At 43.5% G+C, this 27,286-nt stretch overlaps 3 protein-coding genes across 6 annotated transcripts; 1 reads left to right on the top strand and 2 right to left on the bottom strand.

Annotated features, from left to right (window-relative positions):
* Positions 1–731: 731 nt before the first annotated feature.
* pfn2a (profilin 2a) lies at positions 732–4,939 on the bottom strand. 3 transcript variants are annotated; one of them, XM_028977113.1, is made up of 4 exons: positions 4,618–4,939; positions 2,912–3,104; positions 2,046–2,144; positions 732–1,808 (listed from the first exon to the last, which is right to left on the bottom strand). In XM_028977113.1, the coding sequence occupies exons 1-3, from the start codon at positions 4,744–4,746 to the stop codon at positions 2,047–2,049; spliced, it is 420 nt and encodes a 139-aa protein (XP_028832946.1). In that variant the 5' UTR covers positions 4,747–4,939; the 3' UTR covers positions 732–1,808; position 2,046. The 3 variants fall into 3 exon arrangements, with proteins under 3 accessions (XP_028832946.1, XP_028832945.1, XP_028832948.1); XM_028977112.1 differs by having other exon boundaries at positions 732–2,144; XM_028977115.1 differs by lacking the exon at positions 2,046–2,144 and having other exon boundaries at positions 733–1,808.
* A 3,066-nt stretch (positions 4,940–8,005) lies between these two features.
* On the top strand, positions 8,006–21,315 carry LOC114789354 (TSC22 domain family protein 2-like). Of its 2 annotated transcripts, XM_028978696.1 has the most exons (4): positions 8,006–10,000; positions 15,123–15,197; positions 20,682–20,733; positions 20,838–21,315. In XM_028978696.1, the coding sequence occupies exons 1-4, from the start codon at positions 8,538–8,540 to the stop codon at positions 21,138–21,140; spliced, it is 1,893 nt and encodes a 630-aa protein (XP_028834529.1). In that variant the 5' UTR covers positions 8,006–8,537; the 3' UTR covers positions 21,141–21,315. The 2 variants fall into 2 exon arrangements, with proteins under 2 accessions (XP_028834529.1, XP_028834530.1); XM_028978697.1 differs by lacking the exon at positions 15,123–15,197.
* Positions 21,316–23,901: 2,586 nt separating this feature from the next.
* On the bottom strand, positions 23,902–27,284 carry LOC114788562 (UAP56-interacting factor-like). The gene is made up of 9 exons (XM_028977239.1): positions 27,100–27,284; positions 26,462–26,593; positions 26,166–26,317; positions 25,839–25,975; positions 25,540–25,612; positions 25,389–25,444; positions 25,118–25,192; positions 24,895–25,024; positions 23,902–24,448 (listed from the first exon to the last, which is right to left on the bottom strand). Exons 1-9 carry the CDS (start codon positions 27,194–27,196, stop codon positions 24,350–24,352), a joined length of 951 nt encoding a protein of 316 aa, XP_028833072.1. The 5' UTR covers positions 27,197–27,284; the 3' UTR covers positions 23,902–24,349.
* Positions 27,285–27,286: the final 2 nt, after the last annotated feature.

Genomic DNA, 27,286 nt, shown 5'->3' with positions numbered 1-27,286 from the left:
TATTCCACAAGCCCTGGAGAGTTTGAGTTTACGCCAAATATCCCAAAGGAAGTGCCATTGAGGAAATGACTCCTTGCAAGGCAGCAGTTAAAATCCATCTCACAGTAGCAACAGATCAGATCTACATTATGGCACAGGACACACTGTTTTTGGATTGAGTTTCCACAAGACAAATGACTAGTGGCTTCTCTCCAACCAACACCTTCACATCCAGAAAAAATTAGTGTACACAGTTTCAGGTTCTTTCTTATCTTTTTCTTCATCTTTTAATAACTTTGTACCGTGCTTTGACAGTTTCATACAATGCAATTGAGAAAAGCACAAGGCAATGGATCCCAAATGATTTTTTCCTTCCTGTACATTATGAATAAACAGTCAAATGCATTCATTAAAATACGTAGAGAGACCGTTTACAAAAATCAGACTGCCATTTCATCTATTTACGACATTCATGAGTGAAGATCAAGTATTATATATGTTATCTCTGTAGTACTGATGTACCTTTTACAGTTACGTAGTAGTAGGGTTTAGTGTTGCGTCATTAATGCGCATTTAGTGTTTGGACAGTCAGCAACAGATGAAGTGAACAGTCCTCCTTTAAAGTTTAAAGCAATCCTGTTAGTACACCCCTTGATGCAACAAAGATTGGTCCTACAGAGGGAAGGGGGGGGAGAAAAAAAAAAAAAAAAAAAAAAAAAAAAAAAAAAAAAAAGTTACATTGGGATGGCAGCACTTAGAATTAACAACAATGCTAGTACAGGAGCTGGCAAACTTGTTTCAAGTGCCAGAGCAACTGGAGCTTTGGAATGTCCATGTAGGATCCAGGATTCCACCTTTGTAAATGCTGGTCTGCCATTACACTCAAAAACAAACCCAAAAAAAAAAAAAAAAAATTACACTAATGACTTAAGACCACATCCAAGTACAACAGCAAAAAGCATTTGATGCAGGGTAAATCACCAATGAACAGAGGGGAGGTTGAGGGGCAAAAAAAAAAAAAAAAAAAAGTCTAAAATAAAATAAGGGCAAGGATTCAGAGGGTGTTGGTTACGTGGCAGAAAGAGACCACCATGGCAGCGTTAACAATAAAAAAAAAAAAAAATTAAATAAAAAAAAAAAATTTAAAAAAAAAGGAAAAACCCAATGCGCTCTGTGGTGGCTTTCCCCAGTGTTCTATAGGGAGGTATACATAATGGAGAAATGATATTGAGCTAAAAGATATGCATGCAGTACAGTTTTCCCTCCCGTGGCATGCTATATGATAGGAAGACGTAAGCTTGTTAACTTGAAAGTGCTCAAAGCAATCAGGAGGCAACGGCTAACCGTAGATGTTTCTCCAGCACCTGTAACTAGTAAATGGATTTAAGCTTTACATGAAATGCTGCTTACAAAGACTCCAAATTGTTGGTGATTCCATGAAATCGCATTTCTTGGCAGTTGCCTTTTTTCCACAGCTACCACGATAACATGCCCTATTTTCTTATTTGTGTGGCACGACAGTTGTCAGAATTGGGATTTGACTAGTATAGGGTAACTTGAGATGTACAGGAAGGGAACGAACACACAAAAATGCGTCGTAAAAACAGAAGGACAAGGGACAGACAGTGAAATTAATGCGCTAATCATGTCTGGAAGTGCTGTCAACTCAATGGGGGGGAAGGGTGTGCATACGAGTGAGCTGCTGTGTGGATGGATGTGGAGGGAGTTGCTTTAGTATCCAGATTTCCTCAGGTACTCAGCCATGGAAAAAGCTTTCTTGTTGAGCTGCCCTCCGTGAACACCTTCCTTTCCCATGACTACAACCAATGCTGGAGTACATAAGGAAACAAAAGAGGATAAATGAACAAAACTGAAATAAAAAGAAGTCTTTTTTTTTCCCCTCACTGTAAGAGGGACAAATGTGACATAGGAACTTAACGTCATTCACCCCATTTGCTAAATTTCCCCAAGACAAACCACTTGAAGGAGAAACCTTAACAGCAACACTCCTCCCTCCCCCCCTCTTCTTTCTGTCCCTCAATTAAAACTAAACAGGCTTTAATTACATTAGAACCCAGAATCCCTCAAGTATTTCGCCATTGTGTATGCCTTCTTATTCAATCCGCCTCCGTGGACCCCTTCTTTTCCCATAACAAGAACCAAGACTGAAAGAGAAAAAGAGAAAGGGGAACATTGAGAGGAGGTGAAATGCAAGGATGGAAAAAACAGGGAAAGATTTAAGAGACATGGTTGTGTATTGCTCATTGCAAAAATGACATGCAATTAAACACAGAGAGCTGAAATGACCACCACACCAGAGTGTGACTGATTACCTTGGGGTTATATAGAGAAAGTCCTGGCACAACATTATATACACATTTTGCTCAAGCAAGCAGGCTTGTAAATCTGATATTATCACAGACTAATTTATTTGCTTAAAGAAACAGGGGTGCCTGGGCTGAGCATTCTGTGGTAAAACAGGTGAAGACACCATGGACAAGGACAGGAAAGGAGGGGAAGATTCCAGCATTTGGGGTCAGATGTATGTTTGGCAAACCATTCAGCCAAGATTAAATCCAGATCACACTGGATGGGGTTGACCAGATCTTCCTAGCAAATTAGTGAAGTTTCCGCCTTTCACCCATAAAGCCCAAGAAAAGCAAAGAATTAAGAAAATGAGCCCGACACTGACAGAGCCATTAGTCTTAATTACCAACTCAGAATGAGGACCACAAAGGCAAACTGTATGAGATCAGGCAGACCCCGTGTGATGAGAAGATACTTTAGAAACGCTTTAGTACTTCTGTACAGGACATAGTAGAAGTCACACAGGGGTCAGGGGTCTGGTTTTACTGAAATAATGACCGGTTTATTTTATTCCTAATGCATGTGGAACAATTTAAAATAACATAAGTGTAATTAAAAACTTTACCTTTGCCAGCTCTGCCTACAGAAACGTTGTATGTTGGCTCTCCTCCTTGACTCTTTGTCCTGATGTCCATCGTCCAGTCGCCCTCGACTAGAAGACTGTCTCTGATGACAGAGCACTTCTTTTTGCCTAAGGTCAGCCCGCTGGTAAAGAATCCCTCCCTGTCTTTTCCGACTATAACATCTATTTCGTCAGGCTGAGGAAGGAGAAAGAGAATCGACATCGAGTCGTAAGCAGTTCATGGCTGGGTGGTTCTGATAAACACACACATTCCCCGCCCTGCAGGAGTATTCTTGGACATGCTGTATGACGAGTGATGAATAAAAGCAACACGTTCACACAACTTTGGCCACAAATACCGAAAACAAACTATTTAAAAACGACAAATCGGTGAAATTGCTCAACAGATGCAACGCGTTCCAACGCAACTGGTGAAAATGGCCGAGTTCGCGGAGAACTCGGCACGGGCCGTGCTCCCCAGGTCCCGGAGCCAGGCGCCGACCTGCGGCTTTAAAACGGCGGCTAGGCTACCGCGGCCGCGGCCCGGTTCCGCGCCCGGCCGGCCGGCCTCTCGCCGCAACACGAGGCGGCCGCTTCCCCGGTTCCGGGCTCGTCGCGTCACCGCTGCTATTTATACCGCCGTCGACGTGCGAGGCGAAGGCAGGAAGCCGCTCGGTGGCGGCCAACAGATTTAGCCGCGGTCATTTCCGCTTTCTAAATTAAAACACGCCGAACCGCGGCACGGGGTCGTCAAAAAAAAAACATGGCCAGTCCGGGTGGGAAACGCGCTGGTTCGACCGAGAAGGCTCGGTTACAAAATGGAGGAAGTCGGGACTTATCGAAAGTCCAAGTCAGCGTAAATCTCGCCGGTCCACCCGCGGCGATCGTCTCAAGTGGCACGAAGGAAAGCGCCAGACTACGTTATTTAACAGCATATCGTTTACTGCAGCGGAGAGTCCGGCATGGGCGACACGTCGCCATCTTTGAAAATTAAGCGGGCAGATTTTTTTTTTTTTTTTTTTTTAATTTAAGGCAAAAATTCCACTCAATTTCGCGCTCGTTCCTCGCACGCTACACCGGCGTGGGTAATACTTCGCGGACCGGTCGACTTGTTCCCGTATCACTTAAGATTTTTTTTTATACCCGATGTTTCAACATGAAATGAACAAAAATTCATTGAATGAGGGCGCCCGGTAAATAAACAATTATTCCCCCCTTTGTTGGGAAAGCGTCGACAAACAAAGGCAGTGATTTGTGCGCTAGAAACGGGAGACGAATAAAACAATAACGCAGAATTTCTCGCTTCTTTGAGTCGTTCTTGCTTTGATGAGGACAGGCCCGAGTTCTCTGCGGGAAAGCCGCTTGCTCGAGGCCTGCAGGGGGCAAAGCGGGTCTCTTTGAAGCCGGGAATCACACGCCGGAACGGGGCTGAGCGCGCTACATTGCACCGCGGATATCGATGATTCTGGGTTGAATTGATCCGAGAACTGTCGCAAGACTGCGACGCAGGTATCTCCAATATTAGCGGTCCCCGCTGACGAACCGGCGCAGGCCACCGAATCGCCGGACACGCGTGATGCAAATGGCTGCTACGGGATGTTGGGCGTCCATACAAACCTTTAGCTTTCGAGAAAACGCGAAACACGGCGTGAAAGTCTAAGCCCCCCCACGCGTACCTTAAACAGTCGCAGTCCTGCATAAAGCCTTACCGTTATATTGTTAAACGTGCCACCTTCATGTGCTGCCCAGACATATTTGGCGTCCGTGTACCCAACAATGGCGGTGTCCTGGCAGCTGCCATCGGCCATCAGGTTATCCACGTAGCTTTGCCAAGACATTTTAACGACGTTGTTAAAGGCAGATGTGTGTTTCTCTATGGCCTCCGCTATATGAGTCTTTGATTCTGCGCCTGGACTTTAAACCGAGGTCTGCTTTAAATAGTCGTTTCCAATGGTGTCCACCGGGCTCCGCTCCGCCGGGCACTAAAGAAAGCCGATGTAATCAGACAGCGCCTGGGTGTAGTCCGTGCCGGATCACTCCGCCGCAGAGTGCGGTGCGGTCGCTTCCGCTTTATGGCAGCGTTCCGGTGCGGAGGGATACATGATCGCACTATGGAGAAAGTAGACCTGTAGACTTTTCGTGTGCGGACAATTCGAGAATTCTCCATCTAGTCGTGACCTAGGTTCGATCATTGATTAAATAATTTGCTTAATTTGGTGTATTTTGAGAAGTAATTTTGTAAATTAGTAATTTTGCTCTGTTTTACATTTAAGGCATTTGGCCCGTATCCAGAGCGACTTACAACGTGCTCTTCTGACTTACAACGTGCTCAACGTTTTCTTCTGTTTTATTGGTAGATATGTGCATGTGAAATATCAATTTGCAGATTTCATGTCAGAACTTTTGTTTTCCTTGAGCTGCAAATTGCCTGCTAAAAATAGGATTGTTGATAGGATTGATACGATTAATGTTAATACAATGGTGCAGCTTTAATTCTACAGTTAGTGAAAGTGGTCTTTTCCTGAATGTATTTGATAAAAGTACGGTGTAATTATTACAGTAATCCAATAGATTGCACTAAAACATATTTAAAATACTTTAAAGAAACCATCTCACCCTTCAGCATTTCAGAAATATGTAGTGATTTCCTCAGGTCATATAAAGCATAGACTCACTTCCGGCACTTCTCGACCTGAGAGCAGATTTATTATGAGGACTTTATTGAAAAACTATGTATAATCATGTGGCAGGAGGGGAGGGGGGTGGAGGTCATTCGAAGCCACACCTCATTTTGTGCTGCATTTTGTGCGGAGATGATTGGAAAACATTTAAAACTGTTAAGATAAGATAAGATAAGATAAGATAAGATTAACCTTTATTAGTTCCACAAGTGGGAAATTGCATTTGTCACAGCAGAAAGTGGACAGAAGCAGAAGGTAATAGCAGCAAAAACAGAGGTAATAGCGTCAAGATAAATATGTATCTGTATATATGTACAAATTTACAATTTAAACAGTTAACAATTTAACAGAATGTGCCCAAGTCTGTGTATGTGTGGTCAGCTGCGAGGTCTTTGTTATAGAGTCTTACAGCGGTTGGAAGAAAAGACCTTCTGAACCTCTCCTTCCCACATCGTGGGTGCAGTAGCCTGCCACTGAAGGAGCTGCTCAGTGCTGTCAGAGTTTCCTGCATGGGGTGGGAGATGTTGTCCAACAGGGATGACAGCTTAGCCACCATTCTCCTGTCACTCACCACCTCCACTGGGTCCAGAGGGCATCCTAGAACAGAGCTGGCCTTCCGGATCAGTCTGTTCAGCCTCTTCCTGTCCCCAGCGGAGATGCTGCTACCCCAGCAGACCACACCGTGAACTGATGCCACTACAGAGTCATAAAAAGTCTTTAGGAGTGGCCCCTGCAGCCTCCGCAGCAGGTACAGCCTGCTCTGCCCTTTTTTATAAAGTGCATGAGTCCAGTCCAGTTTATTGTTCAGGTGAACACCAAGGTACTTGTAGCTTGGTGTTCACCTGATGTTTGTGCCTGCGGAAGTCTACCACAAGCTCTTTGGTTTTTCCAGTGTTGATCTGGAGGTAGTTCTGCTGGTACCAGTCCACAAAGTCCCTTGTCAGTTCCATGTACTCCCTGTCATCCCCATCAGTGATGAGGCCAACTATTGCAGAGTCATCAGAGAACATCAGAGAAGCAGTTGGTGGAGTTGTGTGAGCAGTCTGCAGTATAGATTGTGAACGGCGCCAGAACCGTTCCCTGCGGGGCCCCCGTACTGCAGACAACCGTGTCTGACACACAGCCTTGAGTTCTCACATACTGTGGTCGGTTTGTGAGGTAGTCCAGGATCCATGTGGCTAGATGAAGGTCCACTACTGTGTGCTCCAACTTGGCCCTCAGGATTGTGGGTAAGATGGTGTTGAAAGCACTGAAGAAATCAAAGAACATGATTCTCACAGTGCTCCTAGTGGTCTCCGGTCTCTCTTTCCTTTACTGCAACAATAAATGTGTCTTATGTCATAATATTATGGACTGTTTCCCTGGTTGAAACTAAATCAATTACTAATTGTAAAATGTATAGTGCTAAAATAATTATGCACAATTCTTGCATCGATTTGTCAATTCATTAACTTCAAGAATATATTTGTTTGTGTTTGTAATGGTGTTTAATAAAATAAAATAAAAAATCTTGAATCATAAATTAATCTAGGGTGGTAGTAGCCTAGTGGGTAACACACTCGCCTATGAACCAGAAGACCCAGGTTCAAATCCCGCTTACTTCCATTGTGTCCCTGAGCAAGACACTTAACCCTAAATTGCTCCAGGGGGACTGTCCCTTGTAACTACTGATTGTAGTCAAGTCGCTCTGGATAAGGGCGTTTGATAAATGCCATAAATGTAAATGTAAATCTAATTTAATTTAGCACCAGCCAGAGATGTTACAATATGAAGGAATTAAGAAAAAATATACTTATTTGATTTTAAGTTTACAATCAGTAATTGCAAAGTCGGAGACATTTCAGATTCCATCATCTAATTTCGATGAATGTGGACATATACATGATCTGTTCACCAGGGGGCGCTCGGTTCACTCAGTTTTATTCCCCGAAATAAAACAAAGACGAGGAGACTAAATGTTGGGTTGTGTTGAAACATTTTAATCAGTATGTAAAAGAAAATGCCGATATGTACAATAATAATGTCACACGTAGATCATACCATGTATAACATATTGTATAAGTGAATATGTAAGTGTTAAAAACTTTATTATTACTATTACATATAACTAATGGGTATTCTCATTATACAGTGGATGTAAGCAGCACACCTATATATACTAATCAGACATAGCAACAAATAACAATAAATAAAATAATTAGAAAATAAATAAAATAAACGAATTACTTAAGCAATTTAAAACATTTGAATTCTACATTAGTGTTTACATTATTATTTTCTTAGTCCTAAACAAAGACACCAAAATATGTTCTATCACAACTGAAAAAGCATAAAAGTGAACTATCCTAGGCACGTTCACGTCTGCTACGTAAAGCCTGTTGCGCCGACTTCCCGACATGCACTGCGCGCGCCCATAGCCATCTTGTCGGAGGTGGAATTTGAGCAATTTTGCACCGCGCTCAGAAGTCCGTACGGCGGCCGTACTCGCTCCTGCGCTGACCGGCCGTGCCGCTTGAGTTCGGGCGGGGACCGCGGGACGTGGCCGGGATCATGGCGGAGAACCGTGTTTCCAGGTAGCGGAGTGCCGCGGCTAGCCAGCGTTAGGGGGTAGTAGGCCGCCTCACGGCGAAGTAGCCGCGCTCTCGCTTTGTGCGGCGGGCCGGTTCCGTCGGGACCAGGACGGCGACTCGGGTTGGGATTCCCTCGGGCGGACGGAGTTGTTCCGGGCTTTAGTCGGACTGTGTGTGCGTGTGTGTCGGAGTTCCTTTTGGCCAAAATGCAACAGGAGAGAAGGGGAAGAGAGATGACGCAGAAACATCTCACAAAGAGATAAAAAAAAAAACTCAACACTTTAACGAAGACACAACTTTTTATTGTTTAAAAATATTGGGAAAAGTCGCCCGAGTGGAGCACGTTTCGGCGGATACGGACTAATTAAAATATCCAAAATGCCGGTGAAGAAGAAGAGCTGCTTCCAGATCACGAGTGTGACTCAGGCTCAGGTGGCAGCCGGAGGGGGCAGAGACGACGCCGAGAGTTTGGAGGACCCAGACGAGTCCCGGGCCGAGGACGTGTCCAGAGCCGAGTTCGAAGCCGGCGTGTGCGACCGGAGCTCCTCCGAGGAAACGCTCAACAGCGTCGGCGAGCCGGACGGCCACTTTCACGCAGCGTCGGGCCCGCCGAACGGGGGTCTTTCTTACCGGAATGCGGGATCTCCCGGCCTTTCCCACGGGGGCCAGCAAGCCCATCAGACGGGACCCTCGGCAGGCAAGACCTCTGCTCCCCACGGGGGGGTCGTGCAACAGTCACTCACCAGCGGGGGAGCTGGGAACGTGCAGACCGGCACGTCCCAGCCGGCGACAGCGTCCACGACGACGACGACCACCGCGGGCTGCAATTCGCGCTTCAGGGTCATCAAGCTGGACCACGGCACCGGGGAGCCCTTCAGAAGGGGCCGCTGGACGTGCACCGAGTTTAATGAAAAGGACCCAGAGGGGTCCGTGATCAGCCGGACTGCGGATAGTATTAGGCACCCTGCGGTTTTGGACGCGTCCAGCGACAGGGACAGTGGGCTTGGGTCCATTGTGACCCAGTCTGGCCATTCTGGTCCGGACCTCGACCCAGGCTCTGACACGGCCTTGCCTTTAATTCTGCACGCAGAGTCTCAGCAGCAGGTCGTTTCTGGACCGGCAACTCTTGAAGCGCCCCCTGTTAATAAGTCTGTGCAGAACCTCCTTGTGTCCGGGCATAATGCCCCCCATCAGCCCGCACATGTCCCGAAATCTCCCAGCATGCCCACAGCTCCCCCAGCGCAGACACTGGTGTACCCGCCGCATCAGCAGCTGATTCACCTGGGAGCGCTCGGCCACCAGCTGATTGGCCAGACCGCTACCGCTCAGACTCATCCGGCGACTGGGGCGGTTGTTGAAATGGCTGGCATGACTGGGAACGTTCCTTTAGCCTTTACCCAACCCATTTCTATGGTGCCGCAGCCGGGGGGTTCCGTGTTAACCGGGGGGTCTGTGCAGCAGCAGTACCCGCCCACCGCGGCGACTCATGGCCTCGCTGTAGACCCTGCAAATACCCAGAATGTGCCCGTCGTGCCAAACCCCTTTGGGATCAGCAGTACGCCAGCCACGAGTCTCCCGTTAGTGGTGCCTGTGGCATCGAGTGTGACTATAGCCAGCCCGGGCCCCCTGGCACACCGCAACGGCACCATGGGAGCTCCAGGCCTCCCTGCTGTCTGCTTCATGTCCCCGGATGAGACCCGGAGGAAGTCGGATGTAGTACCTCAGCCTCCTGCGGTCTCTGGGACCGAGGTGACGAAAGCCCTCGTCCCGGACCCCCTGCAGCTGGCCAACCCTGCCAACAACAGCCTGTTTGGAATAAACATCGATGGGGAGGAGGACAGGTAAGATCACGTCACGTCAGCCACCAAATATCGTTGTACATATCGTTGCTATCAGTGTGACATGTTTAGTCTTTAGTTTAGTCTTTATGTAAAAAATGAGCTTAAAGGAGGTATGAAACAAGCAAACAAAATGACAGATAATGAAGGTAGGATCTCTGTTAATGGCAGGAATGAATTTAGTTTAGTTGTCTGTCTCACAATAGTGTGTGTGTGTGTGTGTGTGTGTGTGTGTGCATGCACACAGAGACATGGTTTCATGCTTCCTCTCGCGTGTTTAACTTTCGGTTCCTGAGTTGCAAGTTGCTTGCAGTGTTGTCGACTGGCGGAAAGTGTGAAAAGGAAACGGTGCTCCGGAACGGCGCTGTGGCTTTGGCGTTTGGCTTGGCTCGGACTGTCCTTCTGAAAACCTGCCGCGAAGACCCGGTTTTTCTGTGCGTGTTGTATGCATTCTATCATCTCTCTTGCTTCAGTGGTTTCCGGTTTTACCGGCATTTGCATATGACTGCGGGCTGGCAGGAGCGAAGACACTTGTGTCCTGCTTGTGACACCGTCTTCGGCCGATATGGTGGGGGTTTTCAGATAGCCGCTTCCTATCAAATGCTGAACAGTGGTCGTTCCACTGTGCACCCTTTCAGAAGATAAGACAAGCCCAGCACACGCTGAAGTGCTGCAGACATGGTTTTTTTTTTTCTCTCCAGAGAACAGGCCCAGAATGCATCTGTGCCCTGATTACCTCCCAAATGCATAGAAACAGCTTTGTGGTTGTCCTCAGCTCTCTGACAGGCTGTAGTTGTTGAACGATATTCTCAAAGCAGCATTCCCGTTCGTGAACAGAATGGGTAGGGAACACGTGCACAAGCAAAAAAAATGATAATGTATTTATATCTGTGGCACTTTCCTCACATCATTTCAAAAAGCTGAGTCTGATGTGGTTCACTTCTGCTTCTGCCGTGGTCGGCTCAGTGATATCTATCGGTCACATATTGGTGTAAAACTTGCCGTGTGGGTCCTTGCGTGTATTTTTGTGAGCGAGTAGGGACTTCTTCTTCTTCTGCTTAAAGTTTAAACATATGCCTACAGTTAAGGTGAAGCTTTTATGGTCAGAGTGTTTGCTTTTCAGTGTGGGACACCTATCTGTGGCTCATAAAACAACCTAATTTAAGTTGCGTTCGTCTTCACAGCCTTTTCTGAATGACTTTCCATTTATTCTGTAGGATAAGATTTTGCAGCCCGTCTGCGCTGTTTAAACAGGAAATGTGCAATTTGTCTATTACAAGTTCTCTATTTACCATCGAATGTCTGTCTTATGATCACATGTCTGGATATTTATGGTGCTTGCAGCTAGGGCACCAAGTTAGCTTTAATAACATAGCTACAGACTCTCCATTTGTGTTATTATTTTCACTGATTTTAGTGTCATTTGGAGCTTATCTGTATGAAACTGAAATTTGTGCTGCATTAGCAGGTATTGTTTAGGTGTTGGAATCCCTTCCATGAACAGCTGCACTTGCTTCCAAAGTCGCAGTTATATTACCTGTCTGATCATTATTCTTAGTAGGGCTGCAACAACGTATTGATTTAAATCGATTTAAATCTATTACTAAAGGAGTTGGCAATGAATTTCATAATCGATTCATTGTCATGCGATGCAGAGTTATTGGATTATAAAAAAAAACTTTAGTTGAGTTCGGAGCGGAGAGAACGTACTCGGTCTCTCTCGCGCACTGATGCCTGCAGAGTTCACCACCTCATAGACAGGGCGGATGTATCTTTCCTCTGCAAGGCCATATGGGCCGTAATTCACCTGCGTCTTAACGTGGTTTTATACAAAAAAGCGTCTAGGCGTCATGCATGGTCTGTTTTAGCAGAGGCCTGGTCCGACCCGGCAATTTCTCCTCCCACCACAAAACAGCGAGCTCATCAGCCCACGTGACAACAGTCTGGTGAGCTGGAGAGGACAGGACAGGTGAGGTGCCTGTAGCTCTTTTTTTTTTTTTTTAAACTGCTCTCTCCAAATGACTTTGCAGCGCATAATGAACTGCGTGGCTGTTTGAAAGTGTATTTTTGCACGATTATTTTGCATGTTTACAGTCCGGTTTAAGCTTGAATAATTTTCTTCACCCTCACTGATGTCAGTATGAGCTTGCAAGCGTGTGCGTCTGCAGTGAGGTGTAGAGAACAATTTCTGACATTCAAACAAATCCTGTTCAATTTTTTATAAATTCTATTTAGTTCTGGCAGCTCAGGTGGCACTTTATTTACAAAAACAAGGATATATTTGGCAAATGTAAAGCATACAAGTGTGTGTTTTTTGTGGTAGTCCATTTTTATTTGTTTTATCTGATTCTATGATTAATCAAATAAATAATTGACCGATGAATCAATTATTAAAATAATCGTTAGTTGCAGCCCTAGTTCTTAGCACATGCAAACATTTTGTAAACTGTAGATTTTCTGATGTAGTTTCGAGACCCCCAGTGTGTCGTGCGACTCTGAAACGTCCCCTGGCACAGTCTTTGTCTGGAATCCACATTCTTTCTCTCCTTCTGAAATATGTTCCTCACTCATCACGTCCGACCAGGTTTTAAAGCATCTCATTGTTTCAACAGAGACCTGTATTTCATAGGCTGGCTGTACCTTCATCTTTAGATTTTTTTTTTTTTGTACCCCAGACCTGTCTTAATTGGTGCAGTGCATAGGTGTGATGTTTCTGTGTGACTTTTCTCAACCTTACTTTACACTTGCGGTCTCACATTTTCCCCATCTCTCTCCCCCTGGATGTATGTTTTTCTTTTCTCTTCAGCAGTAGGGCTGAACCACTGAGGTTCAGGGGTACATTACGGCTGAAAGAGCGCTTGTCCACTTTATTTTTGTCCACCTCCATTGGCTGGATCTAACTTTTGAGTAAATAGTGCCCCCCTTCTGGGAAAAAGTATTTAAAGAAATAAAAAAAAACGTCAACTCTGCAGGAGGAATGGACTGTGCATTGATCATCATATACAGTGAGGTGGACCGGTGTTCCTGAGTGACCTTGGTCTGCGTGTTTTCCTTTTCTCCTTTCAATTCTCCTCTGTAGGTCAGCTCTATATCCTGCCTGGGTCTCTGCAGCAGTGAGCACGTGCCCTTTGACCTAGTATTTTTTGCTGGTGTTCTTTAGCTCCAGGCCGTCCTGGTTCTTGTGGAACAGCAAGAATCTAGATATGTGATTGTGTTTGTTAAACTCTGTAAAATGTCAGGAATCTGTGTTCCTATCCATCTGGGATCTTTACAGCAAGTCCACCCATTTTAGCTCTGAATATTTCCTAGAGCTTACTTATGTAATAAACTCCCATGGGGGAACATGTATGGTTCTTGCTTCAAGAATGTGTGCTCTGTTGCGCTTTTGTCTGTAGGATCAACCGCTTCCTCTGGAAACTGGAATTAACAAAGCTAGAGAACTTGCATGTCAGTCATCACCTGAGTTTGTGTCTTTGAGAAATTAGAACAGAGTTACTGATGTAGGAGTCCCATTTCCTTTCTGATTTCTGGGATAAGCCAACCAAACAGGAGAACAGGACTGGAAAACTGGCAGCGCAATGCTGCAGTGTTGCGGAATGTTGTGCCAGGGATTCTTGGAAAACTGCTGTACTCAGAGGCTAGATATTCACACACACTGTGTAAATCAACTCCAGTGCCCTCCCCCTGGATGTGGAGCGTATGTGAGTGGAGGGGCTAGGGGTGGGGTTCGCTCGCACGTTGTTTTTGTGAGTAGTAATATGGCACACATGTATTATAAATGTGCAGCCCCCAAGACCCAACAGGACTTTGTCTTAAACCCCTTCAACGAAACATGAGCAAGTTCATACAAGTCTTTAAATTCACAGTATTGATCGGACACCCTTATCCAGAGCAACTTAGTCAGTAGTTACACTTGGGGTTAAGTGTCTTGCTCAGGGACACAATGGTAGTAAGTGGGGTCTGAACCTGGGACTGTATGGGTTTCTGGTTCAGAAGGCTACTGCTTGTTGCAAGTATGCATGTAGTATGTTCGACCTGTGGTGTTTGTACAGACTGCAGACCCTTCATTTAGAACATGCTGTACTCAGCCACCAAGGGCTCTCAGTTGGGGGGCCAGAAGATAACACAGGCAGCCCCAGCCCCAATAAAGGGCTTGTTGTGGGCTACAGATTTGTGAAGTTTACTGTTACTTGTTGGTTTTATTTGGCTGTAGCTAAATAAGGCTATATATGTGTGTGTGTGTGTGTGTGTGTGTGTGTGTGTGTGTGTGTGTGTATAAATATATATGTGTGTGTGTGTGTGTGTGTGTGTGTGTGTCAAAACCAATATGACCTTTTAGGACACATATGAGGCCTTTGAAGATGTTTTCTGTTAGCAGCAGGTTCAGGAGTTCTGTTTGTTATGAGGTGGGGCTTCCATTGCTCTTTTTCCTGCAGATGTTTGATCCAGGCCAAATCAACATCAAACTCTTGACATGTTCCTCAAACCATTTCAGGGGGAAGTTTTTTTTTTTTGTTTTTTTTTTTTTGTAGAAAAAAAATTAGATTTGTGATTCACACCAAAGAAACGTCCCCAGAACCCAATGTTTTAAGCAGAAAAGCCCTTCTACCTACAAGGTGCCACTGAGCAAGATACCATCCCCACACACTGCTCCCCGGGTGCCTTTCATGGCCGCCCACTCCACACCATGTGTGATTGTTAATAGCGGTGGATACGTTTTGTTGTGTGCACCATGTGCTGTGCTGCAGTGTTTCACAATGACAATCACTTTCAGTGGTGGACAAAGGTCCGAATGGACAAGTTGACCTTTTGGCAGCTTGTGCTGTAGTAGCTTTTCTGTTTTATCTGACCAGGCCTTTCAGTCTTCACTCCTCATGTCCTTATGTCCTGTGTTCAGTTTTTTTATGTCGTTGTCACCAGATCATTTATGCTATTCTCTCCATTTCACAAGTTTTTCTTTTAATTAGAAATATAGTGTAAAAGTGATATGTATCACTTCATACAGTAAGTACACTGTTCCTGTCTCTTTACCAAATGTGTGTTGTCTTTGTTTTATTTTTGGTCTTATGTTTTGTAAGTAGTTCACCATGTTTCTTTCTCTCACCTCGGTCTTAAACTGATCCAGGAACCCTTCCACAGCCTTCTACAGAGCCTTCCAGTCTGGAAGCAGACTGAGAGACCCAAAGTCCCACAGTGATAGGTACAGTAACTGCTGTAGGCCTGGTGTGAGCTTAGCCGCATTGAGCTTTGAAATGTGCATGGGCAGAGCATGGCATCATGGGGTATTATCAAATTTCTCTATCCTTTTCTCTTTCTGTTTGTGTCATCTGAACCAAGTTGAATTTGCTTCTCCATTTACTACATCACATGCTGAACAAGCTGAGATAAGTAGAGTATAGTCGCTATATTGCCCACCCCTATATATAGGGTGGTAGTAGCCTAGTGGGTAACACACTCGCCTATGAACCAGAAGACCCGGGTTTGAATCCCACTTACTACCATTGTGTCCCTGAGCAAGACACTTAACCCTAAGTTGCTCCAGGGAGACTGTCCCTGTAACTACTGACTGTAAGTCGCTCTGGATAAGGGCGTCTGATAAATGCTGTAAATCTAAATCTAAATATATAGATACAAAATATTATACACTGCTCAAACAATAAAGGGGACACAAAGATAAGACATGCTAGCTCTGAATGAATTAAATACTTTTATTAAATACTTTGTTTACATGATTCTGCCATCAGCACATTCAACCACAGAAAAAATACTGATTGAAATCAAATTTATCAACCCATGGAGGTCTGGATTTGGAGTCACACTCAAAATTTAAGTGGAAAAACCCACTACAGGCTGATCCAACTTTGATGTCAAACAAGTCAAAAGGACCTCCCTAAAACATCTAGGCATGCTCCTGATGAGGTGGTGTGCGAGACAACATGATAAGAAAAGAATTATCGTAATGTCATTGCAAATTTCCCACTTATAGCATTAATAAATAATCTTAATTACATAAACAATTGGTTTGTTAAATGTGCTTCGGTATAGCATAGCTAAAATAAACGTGTAACATAGTCGTAGAATGGCACTGTTAAAACTTCATCAGTTTACTGGATTTTTGTCTCAAAGTGCTAGTAAGACCAGTTCATTGTTGTTCACAAAACTAGTATATTTGGTTTGCCATTTTACACATGAAGCCTATTAAATCATTAGTTGGCTTGTGCACTAATATTTTGTGAGTTGATTCTGGGCAAACTAAGTGACTTTGCCTGTTTAAAAACCATTAACAAGTGTGAAAATGCAGGCTTCATTGACGTATGCTGAGAGCAAGCTTGACAAGTCACCCCTCTGGCATGCTTTGCAAACCACTGCTTGTAATATGATTGTTCTGTGAAAGTATCGCTTTCTGACATCAAAACTGGTAAATTGCAATTGCATTTATAACGTGTCTCATACGCTGTATTTTCTCTGCGCCTTCTTTGAATAATGCAATGTACTATGAACTGAAATATCTGTAATGTAGCAGGTTCTTTATTTGAAGCTTTTTTTTCTTTAAAGCGTATTCATTTGGATTTGCATGAAGATAGAACAGCCTAATGGAAGACTTTTCTGTAGCCATTACTTGCCAGGCCCAGTCCTTGCTTAACTGGGGGTCACACGATTGTAAATAACACATGGGAGAACAGGTCGGATGCTAGGTTGGAATGAATTGGGCATGCAGAAATACTGCTCTGTCAGTGTGACTAGACATTACACTACACTAGTAACTTTCAGAAGAAAACTGCTCATTTGCATTGAGGTGTTAAGCAAAGTACAATCAAGCCCCTGGGATGGGTGCAGTACATGGAATAACAAGATTTGCTCTGGCTGGAAACTGGCCTACGTAATCTATATGTTTGCTGGTAGCTGACAGATTATACAGTGTTTTGATTTGTTAGTTTGTTTTTTTTAACTGTGTGAGCAGATTACCTTCATTCCAGTCATTATTTGAATGTTTTTTGGAATATTCAAGCACACTACTTCCTCTCTCTTGTTTTGTTTGTTCATTTGTGACATTTCAGGATTGTGTAACAATGATAGTGAGTGAGGCTACAAAGACAAGGTTGGTGGCATCGTATCACAGGCTATACAAAGGACTAGTAGTGCGATTATTGACGAGTACATGTATGCTTTTAAAAAGTCTTTATGATTCAATTTCTCAGCAATATTTAATCAACAACATTGACGGGTATAAGCGAGTTGCTATTCTTTAGTCAATGAAGGGTTGCCAAATTCTGCGGCATTTTTCAGTGCAGCCTAGTAAAGGGAAACAACTTTAGAGTTGTAATGACTTCATTACTACTATCGACTACTGCCATGCATTAGGCGGCAGTACATTGAATCATGAATAAACATAAGATTTTGGTTAAAATATTTTTTTTTTACATTTGTCAGCGATTTTGATACTTTTGAGATTGTATACATAATATGATATCACTCTTGTTGTGACTAGTCTTGGTCTCATTAAAGGAGGAAGTTCATGGAAATGACTCAATCCATGTGGGAAAAGTGTAGCAGAAGAGATAATGGGGGTCTGTTGGGCCGGGTGCTTTTCGAAAACTCTCTGTAGTCACAGGAGGCATATCAGGAGCAGCAGGGCGGTTTAAACAGACCACGTGAGTGGACTCTCCACAGCACCTAGCCTTTGGCTCAGACCCCATGACCAGCTGAATTGCCGATCTGTATGATGTTGTGAAGAGGCAGTCGCCTGCAGCAAGAAACAGAACACCCCCCCTCCCAACGACTTCCTGTCATATTCCTTAACTCTACACAACTATCCACAATGAGCTTTTCACAACTACTTTAATGTCTGTCCTGAATCAGAAGTTTATTGCTCCACATTCTTTTGATGAAATCCTCAGGTTTTTGACGCCAGATTGTGCAACACTTGTTATTTTTTTGGAGGGGGATGCAGGTTACACCATCTTGTTTTGCTTGTATCTTCAGCTGAAACACGGAGGGGGTGATGTATTTTTGGCAGCTTTAGACATCTGCAGAGGCTGCACAACCCCACCTCCTCTAACTTCTTTTTTTAAGGAATTTTAAGGAAAAAAAGCACACTTTCAAGTATATTTCATAATCATATGCCAGAAACTGAATACAGGGTATGCACAGATCCTTAAAACATTACATTGAAATTTCAAAAATGAAAACTTTAAAAATAACTAGTAATCCCTAAATCCAGATTTAAAGGTAAATGTAAATACAATAAAAGGTAAATACAATAAATGTATTTACTGGTAACCTCTAAATAATTTGGCGAATTTATGTGTTTTGCATTTTTGTCGTAATTAGTAGACTGCTAAATTACCGACAGACATGTTCTCCTTATATTGAAATATATAAGGAATAGCCTAGTGAGGAGAGAAGTATGTTCCTACATTATTATTTTTTTTCTAAATCAAATGAGAAGCCTTCAATCTGTCAGTAATCCATTGACCACGTTGAGCTGCGCACAATCAGGATGTCCGATTATGTGATTTATATTATGGGTAAATGGACTGAAGTGACAATATATTATGTCACTCTGTCAAAGTTTACCGACTGACTAAACTGAGACCGGCTGCTCAGTGTCACTTCAGTCTGTTAACCGTTCCAGGCTAGCGCTTGAAAGTGAATTTCAATTATTTTAATCTGCTTTATCGCTCGTGCAGTAAATGGTCTATTCTATTTTCCATATTATTTGCTATTTGGAGATGGTGACTGCATATACAACACATATAAAATGGTTAAAAGCAGAGGACACATTTCATTGTGTTCACAGTGTGCTGTACTGTGTATCACAATCACTTCACATTCCATCACCCTTGGTGGGCACCATAACAGGCGCCCAGGAAGCAGTGTTTGGGGACATTGCTTTGCTCAGTGGCACCATGGCGGATTGGGATTCGAACCGGCAACTTTCTGATTACGGGGCCGCTTTCTTAACCGCTAGGCCACCACTGCCTTCAGTGGCAGGTAGTGAGCCAAATAAATAGAGAATTTATTATTGCAGGGGGTCTTAATACTTTTCACAGGATGACTGTGGCGGTCTGATTGGAGTACAGCACTGCACCGGATAGGAGTTGCCTTGTTCTCGCACTGTGGTCAAAATGTAAATTTATTTATCATTGACCGCCTCATGACATGACTACTGTATTTTTGCACGTCCAATAGAATCAAAATGCCTTTAGATTTGCTCCAATGAGCAAAAAAATGGTGTGCATTAGCCCACGCACACCTGACACCACAGACGTCTGGACCAGTCCTTTTTCTGGTGTTTGTGGCTTCGGGTGAGTCCGAACTGAATGTCAACATTGATTTGCTACAATGTGCAGAAATAAAGTGTCCACACGGGTGAACGAGACATTGACTCTTGTATTTAAAATGTATGTAGAAAATGTATAGAATGCATCGCAATGCACTGATAATCATAATCGTGAGTTCTGTGAAGGTTCACACCTCTAGTTCCTAAGTGCTAGTATATCGTTCTTAAAATGTACCTGTTTTTGAAAACAGGTACATTGGTTTATTTATTAACTTATTAATCTTTATTAAGCTGCAGTATTTGGAAAATAACATTTGCAGTGATGTAAAGATTTAGTTATTAATTTTATGTGTGTCAATATAGTATTACATTTGGTTTTTTTTTTGTTTGTTTTTTTGTTTTTTTTTATATATATATGATAAATGGCGCTTGCTTGCCTATCACAATATTGATCTCAGTAATCGCAATATGACTTATTTTGCTTACTTTTTTTTTTTTTGCTTCCCTGGTCCCCCCCTTTCCCTCCTGGATTTTTCTGGTCACCCAGTCACTGCTCATCTGCTTCCCTCTTCCTGTACGCTGGAGATGACGTGAAATGTACGGCGGGATGCGTGTCATTGTTTGCATTACAGTATAGTGTTACACAACTCTCTAAATCCCCTCATTGTTCCCAGGATTACGTGATGTACATGCAGTACTTTACACCACTGGATTAAATTTTTTTTACATTTACGCCATTTATCCAGAGCGACTTACAATCAGTATTTTCAGGGACAGTCCCCAAATGTACACCCATTCTATGGCATAAAAATTAACTACACAACTGTTCAAATGTGACAGAATGGGCTTGAATGCAGTTTTCCATGTGGATGGAAACAGAAAAGTAACAGATGAAAAAAAGTTAAGCAATATTAACCTGAAATTGGGAGGACTTGTGTTCTTAGCAGAATGTTTTCAGTAAAAGAGCATCATGCCGAGCTGAGTGACCGCCTCTTGGCTGGGTTTTTTGCGATGTTGCGGGACTCCTCACTGCAGCTCTCGGTCGTGGCGAATGGATGCATCTGTTGGATGTTTGCTTGTTTTTTTTTGTTTTTTTTTTCTGTCTCTTGTTGAAATCATGCATTGCAGAATGTTCAGCACACTACATTGTTACTCTGGCCATATGCCGATCAGTGTCATTTACAAAAAATACCACAGGGAACTCGCCTCACGTTTTTACCTCTTCTATATAATGATCGCAACATGGAGATTTAACACACGTTAGAAATGTTCTTTAATAGGAAACTTATATCCAGCATATTAGTGCTCTCGATCACTGATGTGGGATGGACTTTGAATATGACAGTCAGCCAGATTCACCATCAAATCTCTTGTATATTAATCTTGCTTTTCTTTTTTCAGTTCCTCTGGAGCCAGCATTGTTGCCATTGACAATAAAATCGAGCAAGCAATGGTGAGCCATTAGTTTTATTTTATTTTTTTCTTTATTATTATTATTGCCGCTCTAGTAATTGCAAGCTGAATTACAATGTTGATGAAAAATTCCATTGTAACTAGGATTTGGTGAAGAGCCATCTCATGTATGCCGTGCGTGAAGAGGTGGAGGTCTTGAAGGAGCAGATCAAGGAGCTGTTCGAGAGGAACTCTGTTCTGGAACGGGAGAACACAGTGTTGAAGTCCCTGGCCAACAGCGACCAGCTCTCCCAGCTCTCGGTCCACTCGGCCACGAACTCTTGCAGCACCCTGCCCCAGCAAACGGCCAGCAAAGCCCCAGTATCCCAGCCTGTGTCCCAGCAGGTCCCCCTGCTGGAGCTGCGACAGCCCGTCGCCCCACCGCAGCCCAACGTCACCTCGGCCTGAAGCGCGTGCTCTGTCTGCCTCGTGGAGTAGTGCGGAACCTTCAGATATCATTATTAACAGCGCTTTGCAGTGTGTGCTGTTTGCCTTCTCAGTGTTTTTAGACGAATGTGTGGCAGAGGGCTTCTCTCCTTTGGCATCATGCTGGTGAGCCTATGGACTAAAGCACCTACAGAGAACCGGGGGGGGGGGGGGGGGGGGGGGGGGATCTAGCTCAGGTTTTGGGGGTGGGGAGATTGATTTAGATATTTTTTTAAAAATAAATAAGAATCCAGCCAGCAGAGATGTTTATTTTTAGCGTTAGCTATTTCATGTTGTAAGAAGCGAGAGTCTATTTTTCAGAGCCACCTTACGTCATGTCAATTACATAGTTTTGTTATTTATTATAGGGCTGCTATTTTTTAAAAAGAACAGCATCTGGTCCTAGATCCTGTTCTAGAAGAAAAGGGCCTTTTCCCAACTTTTCAATCTCTATTGGCTCTTGTATTGAGATTGTGACGCAGCACGTATTAATAAAAAAATGCATACACAGGTGTAGTTGAAACACTAAGGCAATATTATGTGGGGATTAAATCTGATGGAAGGTTATGATCCAGTGTGAATGTACATTATGTAAAGAGTGTAGAGTATTAAGAGCATAACAAGTCTGTACAGGTTCTTGGGATAAGATCTTTGCTGAGTATTTACTATGCTTTATGAAGAAACATCAGTTCTGTCGCTAGTTCGTCAGAAAAACTGAAACCAATTTGCCATACTCTCTTGCCTAAAACCATGGGTGTGTTGTGCTAATGGTTTTATGGCATGGGAGAAATCAAGCTGTGAAATTTGTTCAAACTTTGCAACCAAAGATGAAAAGCAGTGTAATTTTTCTTTTTTTTTTTCCCCCCCTCTCTCTACCTTTCCTTTCAATGCACATCCTTATCAATTTTTATTTTTTCCTTCACGTATTTTCTGTTTAGCATGTTTGCATGATCTGTAATTGTCAAACCACTTTCTTACCTCATTTGTATTCAGCACTCTTATTGTAAGACAGTCTGTGAACAATGTAAATTTGGTGGAAGGTGTTAAGCAAAGAGCTAGTGTGGAGGAGAAAGAGGCACACTAGCCACAGAAAATGAAGTGAGCCATGTTTTATTCATTTAAATATTGTTTGAATTTCATATGCCAATAGTTTTGTTACTTTGCGAATTTTAAATGTACACTGCTCAAAAAAAATAAAAGGAACACAAAAAGAAGACATGCTAGTGTGGAATGACAAATATTCTTATTACTTTGTTCTTTACATGAATGTGCAGACAACAAAACCACACATGGTTAACCCTTGGGGTTCCGGATTTGGAGTCACACTCAAAATAAAAAGTGGAAAAAACACTACAGGCTCCAACTTTTGATATAATGTCCTTAAAACAAGTCAAAATGGGGCTCAGTAGTGTGTGTGGCCTCCATGTTCCTGTATGACCTCACTACAACACCTGGGTGTGCTTCTGATGAGGTGGCGGATTGTCTCCTGTGGGATGTCCTTCCAGACCTGGATTAAAGCATCCACCAACTCCTGGACAGTCTGTGGTGCAACATGGCGTTGGTGGATGGAGCGAGACATCAAGTGCTCAATTGGATTCAGGTCTGGGGAATGGGTGAGCCAGTCCATAGAATCAAGGCCAAAGTCTTGCAGGAACGGCTGACACACTCAAGCCACATGAGGTCTAGCATAGTCTTAGTTAGTTGCAGGCAGCAGAACATTCTCCACAGCATCTCCAGACTGTCATGTCAGTCACATGTGCTCTGTGTGAACCTGCGAAGAGCGCAAGGCGCCAGTGGTGAATTTGCCAATCTTGGTGTTCTATGGCAAATGCCAAACGTGCTGTACAGTGTTGGACTGTAAGCACAACCCCTACCTGTGGACATCAGGCCCTCGCACCACCCTGTTTCTGTTGGTGTCTGTTTCTGTCTGTTTGAGCAGACACATGCACATCATTTGCTGGACGTTATTTTGCAGGGCTCTGGTTCTCGTCTTTCTCCTTGTAAAAAGGCAGAGGAAGTGGTCCAGTGGTGGCGGCCTAGCGGTTAAGGAAGCGGCCCCATAATCACAAGGTTGCCGGCTCAAATCCCGATCTGCAAAGCACAGTCCCCACACACTGCTCCAGGGGTGCCTGTAATGGCTGCCCATTGCTCACCAAGGGTGATGGTTAAAAGCAGAGGACACATTTCGATGTGTGAACCATGTGCTGTGTATCACAATGACAATCACTTGAATTTCACGTCACTTTCCTGCTGCTGGGTTGTCCTCTTACGGCCTCCTCCACATCTCCTGATGTACTGGTTTGCCTCCTGGTAGCACCTCCATGCTCTGGACACTACGCTGACAGACCAAACCTTCTTGCCACAGCTCACATTGATTTACCATCCTGGATGAGATGCACTACCTAAGCCACTTTTGTATTTTTTTTAGACCTTGTCTCGTACAACCACCTGCAGAACCACGCCTTTATTTGGGATGTCTTGCTGTGCTTAAAATGGATGACCACACTTTTAGAGCAAAGGTGCTAGGCATCATTCTCTACCCAAACTGCTATGTTTTATAGGTGCTAGAACAAATGTATAGTAGATACCTATTTTACATACTAATCTTAATAAGTTAATTAAACATTAAAAATCTGAAGGCACAAAAACACTGGGGAGAAGAAAAAAAAAAAAACCCTTTGAGGACAGTTCACACACCCTTTACAAAATTAACACTTTTAATAAATACAAAGATTTCATAAAAAGGAATTAACCTAAGGGCACAAATGCACTTAGGTGTTTATTTCAAACTTGTAAAACTGAAAAACCCTTTAAAACTTGACAGAAGAACCTGAACAAATTCAATGTTTCTTAGCGCATATTAACAGATTTGAGACAGAATTGCTTCTATATGTAAACTTAAAGCCAAACTCAGGTTCGATTTTACACCTTTGCTTATAAAAAAAAAATTATAATAATAAAATTGTAGTAATTTCCCAAAATAAATGGTCCACAGGGATTTCCAGGTCGATGAATGGTGCACTTAACTCTTATTTCTTGTCCAACAGAATAAATTAGTCCTCCTATGGGCCTAGTTCTGCTTGTTCCTTCCTCAGTTACAGTTGGTATAGGTCCATGTTCACATCTGTGATTGGGACAGGACAACCATGTGACCTATTGTAACGCCTCTGTAGGGTCCAAAGAAACAACTGCTATCCCACAGTAACAAAACGACCAGCCTTGCTGCTCTTTGCTGCAGTGGTACGCTTATCCTTCAAGATCCGGAACCGTTCATTCAGAGTGATGGCTGTCTGCAGTGAGAAAAGAACAGAAGAGTCAGGTTAGCATTCAGGGCCTGATTTTAGGGGCCCAGAATTAAGCAAAATAAAAATGAGAAACACATTGTTGTGTATCATGAAAAGGAAAACCCTCATGTCAAAAATTCATACACCCAGTTAAACATTCACTTGTTTCACAATTACAGTCTGTAACAAAGTCTGGGAAGATTCTCAGTCATCCAGGTGAATTTGCCTAAAAGTCGACAATTTGTCTGACAAAGTTCTGTGGATGCAGAATGAAACATCTCTACATTAAAAGAAAGTCCAGTTGCCATGACTCAACTTTCAGACAGTATGTAATAAAAGGCACCAGAATCTGTACTCCATTTGTAACAGGATTTGTAAGATCTGAATTTATACCAATGGCTTTTACAGTTTCAGTTAGAAAAATCACTAGAAAATAAATACTGTGACAATACCTGTTTACCAACACTGTTAATATCAAACTGCAACGGGACTCCTTTAGGAGGTTTCCTTTCAGGCTCATTCTCCGTCTTTGCTGGAATTGGCACTGAAGTTGGTGGGTGCAGAGACCATGCCTGGGGCGGCCTGAGTTGAAATGAAAAATAAAGCCACTTATTTTAAATCTCATATCAAAAAACTATTCACATAATCCATTAAACAGAAGCAATCAACACCCACTCAGGCTGTGTTCTAGCAGAAGGGTTGTCAATGCAAACAGTCAGGATTCCACTGGCAGTTGTTGATGTTCGCCACCTTGTGGAAAAGAGCAAGGAAAGCACCATCATAAAAGGAACTAGTCTCAAGTAAAAATAAATGTGATGTTCACTTGATCAACAACCGCAATTACCTAAAGCTAGACACAGTCTATGTCCATACATAATATAAGTCAAACCTCACCTTGATAACTAAAAATGTATATTCCTATGATGCTGACAAACATGAGACTTACAGGCGTGTCCTTTGTTTAACAGCTGGCGGGGCTGGTTTCTGAAACTGTGCGTGGACCTAAAAAGACAAAACGTGTTAGTTTTGCACAGGATATGTTTGCAACAGACACTACAGATGTGTTACTCACAGAGAGAGCCAACTGATATATGTACCTTTAAACCCCTACGATAGAGAAAAGTTGCTTGACGGGCATCTTTCTGGGCCTGATTAATGGGTGGTGCAGTCCTAGATGAAAAAAAGAACAAGCAAGGAGCACATGCATGAGTTCTCTTGAGGTTTCGTACAATGGGGTTTGCAAATCTTCTCAACCATTTTACATTTGTATACATGTTACTAAAAATTTTGAAATCTAACATTGTTAATATAATTTTTTTTTAATTCACACAGTTTCAGTGACTATTTTTGCTGTGCTGGTTTACACCACAGTTATATATTGTTTTTTCTCTTTTACCATCTGCGGAGCTGAAAGGGTCTGCGAGTCTGTGGGCTTTGGTTTTTTCCTGCATCTGGCTGTCTGAAAGGTCTTCTCTGGACCTCTGTACGTCTGCGCTGGGGCTCACGCACCAACTGCCTCGTCCTCTGAGGGGGCTGGAGAACCAGCATGGGTTAAATCTACACAGCAGTGGCAGACTGACAACAGCAGGAACACCACTTCACAAGCAGAACCTCTTCACCCCGCCCTTTGAAGCTGTATTTCCATGAAAAGCACCAGCAGAATTAAACGAATCAGTGCCGGTTTTAACAAAAGCAGTGATTTAAAAAAACAAAACATGGATACCTTATTTATAGCTGGGCGGTGTAATGGACTAATGCCTTTAAATCGCGAAGCTGTCTTCCTAGCTGCCAGACCAGTGATGACCCCCTGACCCCGACGAACTGTGCCTGATGGCGGAGCTTTCCGGGCACGTGGACCAAATCTGGAGTTTGGTCCTACAGGAAAGGAAAAGAATGTGAACCTTCGTAAGCAAAGTCTAGCATGTGACTAACAGGTTCCCTCCTTATTTAAACGCCATTAGCACGGTTTGTGGAACGAGACCCTTTGGATGCAACACTTGTGCCAAATGTTCACAGCACCTCGCTGAGCGGCTCCAGCTGCCCGCGGCCCGCTTCTCCTTCCTTGTGAAAAGCGACCCTTCAATGGCAGCTTGGGTTTGCTACCAGAGGCCTTTCTTTGCTTCGCCTTTTTGTTCAGACGTATGATGTCGTCTGAAATTGAAAAAGGTAGCACTTTTGAGACACGCATCCATGCATTTTTCCCCCATTAAATTAATGATTACTATATATTTACTACTGCGTATTGAGTGTGTAGGGGTAGGGACAAACAGGAAAAACCGCTCTGAAATGAAAGCCCACTAAAATAACTCGCATTAAGTCAGCAAACTAGCGCGAACATGTGTAAAGGTGAACAAATATCTGTACATTCTCCAAAACTCAACAAATAAATTCAAACGATCTTCACCACTGGCTAGTTGGCTAAACTTCGGCTAGCAGGCTGGCTTAACCGTTAGCAGGCTAGTGAGCCTGTTGCGGGCGTTTATATTACACATTTATACATTCACGCGTCAAGAACTTATTATGATGCCCATATTTATTTTTTTATAGTGTTCATATAATTACATTATGCGGAAAATAACCCACACAAAAAAAATCAGTTCGTATTCATCCTTGCAAATGAGTTCCACAAGCCTAAGAGTAGGCGGCGGTGAACTTGCCCAGAGACATGTCGATTTTATCCGGCTCCTCCGAACCGCCTCCGCCGCTAGATGTGAATTCCATCGGGCTCGTTCTTGTAGAAAAGCGCCGAGCCATTACGGACGGTCGGGCGAACCTGCGTGGGCCCTTTAAAGGCTCAGCTCGGCTCGGTCGACCACGGTGCGCCGCGCATGCGCAGAGCAACCC

The sequence above is a fragment of the Denticeps clupeoides genome, chromosome 4 (assembly GCF_900700375.1).
Source record: "Denticeps clupeoides chromosome 4, fDenClu1.1, whole genome shotgun sequence".
Classification (NCBI taxonomy): Eukaryota; Metazoa; Chordata; class Actinopteri; order Clupeiformes; family Denticipitidae; genus Denticeps; species Denticeps clupeoides.
The sequence above is the reverse complement of the archived record's forward strand: the minus strand, read 5'-3'. Positions and strand labels throughout refer to the sequence as shown.